The sequence below is a fragment of the Clavelina lepadiformis genome, chromosome 5, assembly GCF_947623445.1.
Source record: "Clavelina lepadiformis chromosome 5, kaClaLepa1.1, whole genome shotgun sequence".
NCBI classification, from domain to species: Eukaryota; Metazoa; Chordata; class Ascidiacea; order Aplousobranchia; family Clavelinidae; genus Clavelina; species Clavelina lepadiformis.
Window position 1 is genome coordinate 2,467,559 of NC_135244.1, and position 10,386 is coordinate 2,477,944.

General features: G+C 37.4%; 2 protein-coding genes across 2 annotated transcripts; both read right to left on the bottom strand.

Annotated features, from left to right (window-relative positions):
- Positions 1 to 821: 821 nt before the first annotated feature.
- LOC143460208 (2-amino-3-carboxymuconate-6-semialdehyde decarboxylase-like) lies at positions 822 to 4,849 on the bottom strand. Its single transcript, XM_076957637.1, has 10 exons — positions 4,630 to 4,849; positions 3,339 to 3,383; positions 3,073 to 3,169; positions 2,874 to 2,991; positions 2,488 to 2,656; positions 2,054 to 2,147; positions 1,870 to 1,946; positions 1,511 to 1,702; positions 1,213 to 1,311; positions 822 to 1,136 (listed from the first exon to the last, which is right to left on the bottom strand). The coding sequence occupies exons 1-10, from the start codon at positions 4,684 to 4,686 to the stop codon at positions 1,074 to 1,076; spliced, it is 1,011 nt and encodes a 336-aa protein (XP_076813752.1). The 5' UTR covers positions 4,687 to 4,849; the 3' UTR covers positions 822 to 1,073.
- A 2,238-nt stretch (positions 4,850 to 7,087) lies between these two features.
- LOC143460209 (uncharacterized) lies at positions 7,088 to 10,017 on the bottom strand. The gene is made up of 5 exons (XM_076957638.1): positions 9,869 to 10,017; positions 9,704 to 9,775; positions 8,806 to 8,936; positions 7,942 to 8,114; positions 7,088 to 7,772 (listed from the first exon to the last, which is right to left on the bottom strand). The coding sequence occupies exons 1-5, from the start codon at positions 9,906 to 9,908 to the stop codon at positions 7,673 to 7,675; spliced, it is 516 nt and encodes a 171-aa protein (XP_076813753.1). The 5' UTR covers positions 9,909 to 10,017; the 3' UTR covers positions 7,088 to 7,672.
- Positions 10,018 to 10,386: the final 369 nt, after the last annotated feature.

Sequence of the window (10,386 nt, forward strand, 5' to 3'; positions counted from 1 at the left end):
GTAGTATTGCGACTCTACGAGACCAGCGCTCTAACATCTTTGCTACCGAACCGACCAATCTCTTACGGTCACTAGGTCAGGATAGCTAGGCTACAACCACCGTTCACTTTGAAAGAGAAAATACAGATGACATAATAATAATAAGCTTTTGTGATTTCAAAGCCAGTTTGCTTAAGACTACCATAGCGTATTATACACAATTGCTCTTGAATTTATATTCTAAACTCTAAAGTATGGTTAGGCCCCTGAGCTGGACTCTTTCGATATTTACCAGTAACTTGCGGTAAGGCGGTGCTAACCAGTGCAGTGGGTCAAAGGTAGTAAACAGCTATCGGTATGGGGATCAGCTACTAAACTAAAGTTGTACCTAAGTCAGTTTTAATACTGTTAATACTATGAAAACGAACAAATCGATTTACTACTAGTACTAAATGAAGTTCAACACATGTTGCCGAATTTTGGTTTTAGCAAATGGGCCACGACTAGCAAACCGGGCTAAACGTGGCACGGCGCTTTTTGTTAGGCAACCTGCTCTTTAGCGACAAATGGCGGTAAATATTTGCATACTTTTTTTCAGAAATTAAAGTTTTCCTTTTCGGTAAATTGTTAAATCAGTTGTGGTGTATGTTTATTATTAACTGGTCGCATGGTCACGCAAACAAGAGTTCCTTTTAATAGGATTATTGTTCAACGCTTATTTTGTTGATATATTTATTCTGTATCTTGTCCTCTCGATTTCAGTCAGCACTTAATAAACTTCAAAACTTTTAAGAGCTTCTAATTAATGTTTCACACCAAAAAATATTAATTCCCAACAAGAATTGTCCCATGTACAGTGCTTTTATTGCAATATTGTGCGCATATAAACCAGAACTGTTACACGTGTATTACATTCAGTAGAGCATAAACTTCAAGCTTATTACCTTCGATTTACAAGTGTTGAATGAGACAAAGCAACACTATAATCACAGCCCCAAACAAAAGGCCAGGTTTACGGCATAGATAACATTTGCAAATGATGATGAAAAATGTAATTGCAAAAAAAGCTGGAATACACTACACCTCAACTTAGCCTATAAGAAGTCTTTTTCATCCAAGTTCATAAAGCGTAGAGCGTTCCTAAACAGCAGTTTCTCCTGCAAAAGTTCGCAGGCGTATTAAATTTATTTTTGTTGCGTAGTCATGTAGCAAGTGACAACCAACTTAACTAACCTTAATATCAGCGCTGAGCCCTCCAGTTGACTCTATCAACTTCCCAGGGTGGGATTCACCCAGCGGAAATGGGTAGTCCGACCCTAATATTACTTTGTCCTATAGATTTCGTTCAAACACATGTATAATCGTAAATGCGGGAATCTTAAGTGGAACAAATAACGAGCACTGTAGCCTACGCCATAAAAAACACTACAAGATATCTATGGATTATGGTGGATAGAGCTACAGTACAGTATATACACATGCCTAACTTCTGTCGTTGCAACTCAAGAACAATACTACCTGGGCAACTCACCTCGCCAAGTGTATCAACCAGATATCTGAGCGCTGCAGGGTCATGGACTAGGGAATCTGTGTAGAATTTCCCCACCTGGTCCTTTGGCGACAAACTGGTATCAGTGGCGCACAAATCAGGTCGGCTGACAAAACCTCGCTGCATGCGACCCAGAGTGAATGGGAAAGCCCCTCCGCCATGAGCAAAGCAAATCTGGGAAAGCAAGAATCTTGGAGTATACGGCAGTTTATGGTGCATTGGCCGTGTGACTACGCTAACTAGAAAACATCATTATCTCTTTATACATTATTAGTAACACAATTGAAATATCTGTAACAATTGGATTGTAGATAGGTTATAACACTTTCACAATAATCTACTTTGAGTTTCGGATATCTTTCGAGAACGCCTCCGAATAAAATGCATTGGATAGCATGTGCTGTTTCACCGGGCATACCTGCCAACAGCAACAAGTCAGATCAAGACAAAATAAGCTTTCATACTTCTCCATAGATTGTCAAGCAGCTCTACATAAGTTTAACTGGGTTGTGGCAAAGCGCTTACCGACCAACCAAGGAGCCCAGAACTTCTTCATCCGTCCATCGATCACCATGTCCCAAGGATGGACGAATATAGCACATTGTAAATTCTCAGCAGCCTGTTCATAAGGAAATGTCAATCATAAAAGTGACGAAATCACGTCCGTGGCGTTTTGTAAAAATTGAATTGGTTCGATACGTTCAGAACAAAATACTGGTGATGAAACGATAAAGTGTAATCGTTTATGAAAGAACAATTAACATTGACAACCGACACCACAACAGCTCATCAGAGTTGGATAAAAATATAAATCATCAATGGTCATTTTAAATTCAATTTTACTTATAATTTCAAGCCGGATATAAGAGAAAAAAGATGGCATATTAACAGCGTCTGATATGCGGCGTAGCCTGCATAAAACACTGCGCTACAATAGCCTGTAAGAGGTCTTGCCTTACTTTCCAAAAACAATCCAATTCTTCTGCATCTAGATTCCAGTCATTGACATGGGAACCGATTATCACCCCAGCAAAGTTGAGTTCTTTCATACATCGGGTCATTTCTTTCACCGCCAAGTTTGGACTTTGCATAGGAAGGGTACCAAGCGCGACGAATCGTTTTGGATTTCTAAAATATCACAAAACAAATTCGGTATGCTTACAAAACGTCCTTCTGTAAAACATTTGTTTTGTGGTAAGGTCCCATCTATTCGATTTGTTAATAAATGTTTTCGGCTTCTAACTTAAATGCAGCGTACAACATTGAGCATTATAAGTATAGTAATTTAACTGCAAAGCTACAAGATTGACAACAGTTTCGATAATCCCGCCTATAAATTACTGACTCAGTTACTTTAGCTCTCAAGTCGTCATTGAGGTATTGGCACAAGTCCAATGTGTCCTCGGGTTTCGCCCAATAGCTAAACATCACCGGTACCGTCGAAAGAACTTGAACGTCCACACCTTGCAATATGAGGTAGGCAAAAGTTAAAATACTTCCCAATTACAGTGTGAAATCCTACTTCAAAATACCATTATTTGCACCTGTTTCGTCCATATCTTTAATGCGTTCTTGCAAATTCCAACAATTTCTCTCTACGGTCCTAAAGTGTTGCTTCCCTTTCCACAGTTCACTTTTGCCCTGTAGTTATACGCGAAATAACTTAGCCGAAATAATAATTTGCGGCTTCTTCCAATATCTTGTTAACGTATGGAGCTTTGCATGTCGCACCCAAGATCAGCTATTTACATGGTCAGACTAATTTTGGGAAACATACTATAATTCAAACAGGGCAGAAATTATTACTTACGCACGGCAGGTGTTGAATTTGAATAAATCCGTCGTATCCATAGCGCTGAAACAAAAACAGTTACTATGAAAAAAAATAACAAAGTGGCTACTTCACAGAAAATAGGTCACGCTGCCCATTGTTAAAGATAGGCTAGGTTAGGAGAATTGGTTTGTCAAAACTTGATTTCAGTTATTTAGGGCTATTTACGTTAGATTTGGATTTAGGTTGAGCTTTGGTTACTACTTTATAACATTGAAGTTAGGTTAACAAGAAGAAGTGAAAAAGAGCTTTGAATGCACGATTTTTTTCGGTGAAATAGTAACAGCCATACGTTTGTCGAAGACATTACGTCACCCAGCCATTACCATTAGCAGCTGAGTAACAAAAAACAGACGCGCAAATTGTGACAAAGCCGAACTGGGGGCCTTTAATTTAAGTTTAACTAGCAACGATGGGCCATCTTATGGAATTTAGAATTTTCAAAGTTTCATTGAAGATGAGTTGACGTCTCCACTCGCTATTTTCGTACAATGCAATATCAGTTATAGACTGCAGTGTTTCAGTTGTGATGATAGTTTATATACAGATTGTATAAGATATAGAATTCTCGTCTTTGAGTATCGAGTTAGCGAAGCATAACACTGCGTTACGTAATCGATTACTTCCTGCTTACCGTTTTAAATCGTGGCATTAAATATTGTGCCTATATTTCCTGAGTTCATTTATTCATTCATTCCATTCGTCTAGTAAGATTATAGCTGTAACATGGTCGTCTTTATGCTGTTGCTGTGCTAATGATTTGTGAAAATGTAAACGTTCAAAGAAGTTTCAATATAATCAGTTTATACAGTTGTCATTCCGTGTAACCATTGTTGAATTCAATTTGGAGAAGTTCAGTGTCAAGACAGACAACTTTGTTGTCATCTTCACAAGACAATAATTCGTTAAGGTGAACAATCAAGACCGAGGTTGAGAAAAGCAGACAACGACCTCATGAGACTCATATATCATCAACCGCAATAAACAATTCAACAAGCAAACATTGTAGTGAAGTGGGTCAAACTTTCAAGTTCAACTACCATATACAACCATTTCGTTACACAGCCTTTGCAACCGCATGTTTTAAAATGGCTATGATGGCCAGCTACTGTGAAGACAAGCGTAGTAACATGCAATACCACTGGCCAGACATGAAAGCATCTGGCTACCGGAAATGCGTTTAACCAGACCATATTTATAATCTTGTGCTAGATGCAGCAGGCTAGATACCGTTTACATATCTGCAAATAGCATCAAATGTCGTACAAACCTGCTTTAAATCAGGCCAGGTTTCTGGAAGAATGTGATTGTGAATGTCTATTTTCATCTGGCTTTTGATAGCTTAATATACAATTAGTTGTTACAGGAAACCCTTTGAAAAAGAAACTGCAGAGGTCTTTTTGTCACGAGAAATTGTAGTAGGGTGTCAGGCCAACTAACACTTAGTCTTTAGCAGGTGAAATAAACGATGCTGCAAGTGTAAGACATACTTTTAGAAACTTTAGCTAAATCGATTCTACCACTACTTAAAAACTTATCTGAGCTTAGAAGCTAAACAAGCAGTAGCTACTAGCTTGCTAGCTTATACTAGCAGTTCTGACCCAGATTGTCGTAACACTACTGAGCTAATTTGAATAAATCTTACTGAAATACTATGTACGAATAAGCGCACAAGCCTTCTAATATAGTACAACCAACCAACGACCTGCTAAAAGCAATTCACCGCTGTCGCGTTGTTTTGACAAATCTCACGCTAACAACCCTCGGTCTGGAGCCGCGCACAGTAGGCCCACGCCCATACACGTCACGACATTCCGGCCAATTGGATTACTCTGTTACTCTTGCTTTGCGAAAACAAGCGTGGATTCAAGGAAAATCTTTACACTGTTTAACGATTGCGCTGCTTGAAGTGGTTTCAGTGAGTCAGTATCTGTGGTTTGGACATACACGCTGTTTTGTGTAATATATATTCTTGAATTTTAACAAATGATTCAGTGAACGTTTTGTATGTGAAACTTTATAGGTTTCAGCACCTCCAGTAAGTTTAAGAACCACTATGATACACTTACTGCAGAAAGCAACGTGTAAATCGGTCGAATGGAATTTTAAACGGCTTCCACTCATAGAAAGCCATTCCAAAAAACTTGATGTAAATTAAACAATGCCTGCTTTATTTTAAATCTACTTAGTTAACTACAACCTAAATTTAATACGCTTAAGCTTGAAGGCCGTACTAACATTCCATCGATATTGCATCACTGGGTAGTTAACGACACGCACGTTTCGCTTCCAGGCTTTTTCCCTTTCGTTAATTGTTGGTGAGGCACATTTCTTGCTATGTTTTGCTGTAACAAGGTTAGCACCATTTTTTTCGCTCCCCACAGTTAGTTGCAAAATTTAACGATTCGAGTGCTTGTACTCTATTGGTATAATATAATAACTACATATATTATAATCTTAATCCTCGGACTGAAGAAAGTCTTTGCACGACTTAAACCCGGCGATGATTCTTCATCGCTCGAGCCCCGGTTACCAAGCTAGACTAGCTTTTGTGCGAGTAGCTAATTCTGTGTCATATTTCAACTTACAGTAGACTCTAACCATAGAAATTAGATTGCTTGCATACATGTGACGTATAATAATCTATGCTTTACCTAAGATATACTTAGCCCTGCCTAGAGATTGTTTGTTAAGGAAAGTAATTATTTGCAGAAACTTAATAATGACTTTGTTATGTTAACTTTAGATCATCAATTTCTCACGACGTTATACTAGCCTACCCTTGTCTTACTAGCCGGCCCACAAGCACAGTTTTGTCTTTCGATGCTTCACGAAGTATTTTTAATTCCCAATGCTACGTTTACACAATAAATGTCCTAGTTGCAACGGACACGTTCTAAGTGAAGCACTGACATTTAGTATAGTCTAGTACTCTAGTCCATCAGTCAATCTTACAGAGTAGACTCACAGCCGAAGAATGATGATTGACGCCAAGCATTGTTATTCTAGTACCTGTACCTCTGTCCACGAAAGATTGAATCGAGACTGTCTGGCCAACATTTGTGACGTATTGGCTAATTTTATACCGTAGGTCTTAAGGCTTAGGTTATGTGATTGAAACCTGCTGACACTTGTTCGCAGTCAGTCATACAGTAGAGCTTGCATATAACGTATGTATGTATCCGGATTTCTTATTCTTTTTGATGCATTTCAACTCTTATTACGGAACCATTCATCATTGCAAAGAAATCGATTGTTGACAGTGCAATTGCTATTGCCACGGAAGAAAGAATGCGTTATTCTTCACGTTTGATTCGATTTTTCACTTGTATTGCGTGTACTGTACTGTATTAACCAGTATGCCAAAAAGTAAGTTTCATTTTCACAGTGAAATAGTGCACAGAGAATTTACAGTACAGTATGTTGTTTCTGACTTGAAAACGTCTTGTAATTAACTCTGGAGTGTGAGACATAATACATAGGGAGCTAGCGAGCCTACGTGATGGGTCATGGGTCAATTTCGTATATAACGGATGAATATCGCTGGTCCCAACTTGTCCGTTATATGCGAGTTCTACTGCATGTGTTTCGGCGGTACATACCATGTGGTAAATGGTCCACTTGGCTGGTATAATTGGCCACGTTTCAACACTGATTGCCGCTCAGTGTTAACCAAGCAAACATGAATCATAAGTAAAACATTTTGCTGAGTAAATTGATTCACAAAATAAAGTAAAACAAAGGTATATTTACATCAACATCAGAAAGCCCGTGTTCGCGCGAAGCACCACTAAACAAACGATTGCTAACGTTAAAGAAAATGTAATATTTTGGCAAAGAATGTAAAGAGGCGTCATGACAGTAAAGGCATAAATATATACAAACGGCAGTACTCTTCCTATATTTACAAGCGTGGGGAACGCAACTGGAAATAATAGAATAATTGGCAGTGATAGTCTGAAGTTAGTGAGTAAGCCAAAATTTCGCACAATAAGGACATAAGAAGACAAACTAAAATTAACAACACATAAATTCTCAGTTACAAAATATCAAGTCAATGTAAGTTCAGCATAAAAAGTATACAAAAGCCATAGAACTCTTGCAATTGCTTCAACTAATTTCTGCTTAAAATTGTGAGATAAGTAGCAATATAAAGGCCTAGCATGTAAGAATAAAGAAGTTGAATTTGAGAGCAAACATGGTCATAAATTTCACTATCGATACATCCACTAGTGTTCCTGAATTAATCCCAGGCTGGGGATGTACTATACACATTTCAGTGAATGCAATAAGCAAACTGAAGGACTACTGTGTTAGCAAGTCATTATTTCATCTTCCACAGAAACTACACAACCACTCATCTTATGGGGTTCCTTTGTTTGTTCTTCTTCAGAATCAGAATCAGCGAGTTGTCTACAAAATAAAACATTTAGTGAATACACTTGGAAACGAGGTTATACTAAGCTAAGAACTTAAGTTAAACAATGAACGATGCACAGCAGTCACAGTTTCACGAAATAACAGTTGTATGTCGCTGCAACTTGTGAAAACAAATAAGTTTGCGAGACTTTGAAAAACGCACAATATTCTTCTCCTTTTCTTATTCGGTGCGGATGACCCACTGGTAGATGGACCTGGTTCATCATCAACTACTGGATCTTTATTGCTGCTTGTCCCAGCTTGATCATTGGGATTTTTGTTTTCCTTATCATCATGTGAGAGTTCAGGTGCGGTCTCAATCACCATTTCTTTTGGCTGAAAACAGTAAACTGTTGTCAAAGGAAATTGACAAATTTCATCACTAGTTCGCAACAAGTGCTCAAACACTGTTTATGTTACATTTTACTTAACAACTTTTAAAACACAATGTATATTGGTATCTCACGTTACTCAGTAATCAGAGTGTGTCGCTCAATGAGAAATCGTTACTGATTTTATATTGTGCAAAGGTATACTCAGTGTGAAGATAAAATACAAACATTCAATAATATTTTATCAATAAATAGGGATGTGCCAAACCCAAAGCAGTTCCAAATGTTGACCAATTTTGTTAACGTTACAAACCAAACTCTTGTAAGTAGATTTAGATCAAATCCTTGACGTTCTATATATCAAGGAAACAAAAGCAAAATACAGAAGTTTCAACATATGTGGTTGAGATTAATGACGATAAGATGAATTGAATTTTTAATATACTTTTAAATATGAAAATACAACTGGATGGATTGCTTTCATACATCAACGAAGTGTCAACTTTAAATACGATTTCCTTGCTTGTCAAGATTTTTGATCAAGAGCAATGAGCAAAGTTGACAGATCCGAAATTTGCTAAAATATCGAAATTTACTACAATTTTTATTTTCACAAATCCATTTTTTTTCATTTGGCACATCCCTAGCCAATAAACATGAAGTAAAAATAAAATAACTTCTAAAAATAAAATTACCGATTCAACATTTCCATTTTCTTCTTCCTTCGTCGACACAATGGTGAAAAAACTTCCGATTGATTTCTGCCAATCTGGTGTAGGACGTGGACACACCGGGTTCCCTCCTACTGACTTGTCCTTCTTACCAACTTAACAATGATTTAAAATATTAGAACCAAGTATAATATTGAACTTTAGAAGCAAAACACAGTCAGACCTTGTTTATGAGGACCATGTGTTTAGTTAAAAAATGTGGATTTAGCATGGTATCTGTATAATCAAAATCGGGAGAGTATTACAATGAAATTCCTTACAACTCTAACATTCTAATGAGCTTCCTAAAGTAGAACTCCTAGCATTATCGTCGACAACCGACAGTCAACACCCAAAACGAAATTGTCAACTTAGAAACCAATCACCCATAAATTTCTGCTTGTTTGCTTACTGTATTAATTGAATTTATTTACGATCGCATGCATTTAGGACTGAAAGAGATTAAGACGCAAAAACTGTACTGAAGTCTGAGAAGTATAAAAACTTGACATATAAATATGTTATGCACATGCACAACACTGCTCATAATGCAGAACAGCGAATTTTTTTTGATTGATTTGGCATATCCACTTCTAAATTTCCATGTTTGAGTTGAATAATGAAGTTAAGGATTAGAAGGGTAGATTGCATGGGATTATGGGAAGAAATCTGCTGTTGACCGTTTAGTGTTGGATAGCAGAGATTTGGTGCTTTTAGGAGCTCGGATTAGCGAAACCTGACTGTTGTATGATGTGGCGTTGTTTACTGACATACAACACAGCTTAATAAACCGGCTTGTAAACCTGACCACACTTCACACAAAACATAAAATTCCATCCGACACAAAACTTTAACAAGATTTGCTATTTAACACGGGCTGTACCTGGTGATAAAGCATCAATTGAAGAACGAGATGTTCCTGCTACATTTTTTCTTGGTGCCTTTGCAGCAGCAACTGCAAACAAATATAAAGTTTATTCTAAAAAGCATATCTGCTACTTCTTTGAAAAACGTAGATGTATGTATACATAACATATATATATCTTACCTCTCACAGATGAGTTGACACTGGCCTTAGTACGTACCATTATCAATAAACTAAAGCTGCACAAAGAAAACAAAAAGGTAAACTAAAAGTGTCTCGCCTGGTTTTCATTGCAGACTGCAAAATGCACCTAGTACACCATTTTGCACATGGTGCAACCCAATTTTAGTCGCCCTGATAATGTCCACTTTGCACCCCTGAGATTTCCTTGAAAAGTGTTTTCCAGCCTGGATAACTTTTTTGCCGAATTTATTTTTCATTATATTGATGTAGAGGTGCTCTTCATAATTTAGATTATTTGAGTGTGATTGCGGCTTATCTAATCGGCACTTTTTATCTAACCTGTTGCTTCATCAAGAGACATCCTTTTGTTTACACCTTGCAATTCAAATACCGTGTAATTCTTGATTTTGGTATACTTCAACGGGTGAAAGAGGGCTTCCAAAAAGTACGAAACATGTCAGTTGTGGGAAAAATATAACATCACATAAATAAAACTGTTCTTGTTGTGCTAACTGGAG

What these genes read in the sequence shown, in the direction of transcription:
- LOC143460208 (XM_076957637.1), bottom strand. Translation starts at nt 4,686, where the DNA reads ATGAAAATAGACATTCACAATCACATTCTTCCAGAAACCTGGCCTGAT. An exon ending in TTGAGAGCTAAAGTAACTGA is followed by an intron (nt 2,657 to 2,873) that starts GTCAGTAATTTA and finishes GTGATATTTTAG; the next exon opens with AAATCCAAAACGATTCGTCG. An exon ending in AATTGGATTGTTTTTGGAAA is followed by an intron (nt 2,148 to 2,487) that starts GTAAGGCAAGAC and finishes CCTTATGAACAG; the next exon opens with GCTGCTGAGAATTTACAATG.
- LOC143460209 (XM_076957638.1), bottom strand. Translation starts at nt 9,908, where the DNA reads ATGGTACGTACTAAGGCCAGTGTCAACTCATCTGTGAGAG. An exon ending in AATTGATGCTTTATCACCAG is followed by an intron (nt 8,937 to 9,703) that starts GTACAGCCCGTG and finishes ATCATTGTTAAG; the next exon opens with TTGGTAAGAAGGACAAGTCA. An exon ending in AAGAAAAGGAGAAGAATATT is followed by an intron (nt 7,773 to 7,941) that starts GTGCGTTTTTCA and finishes TTTATTTTGTAG; the next exon opens with ACAACTCGCTGATTCTGATT.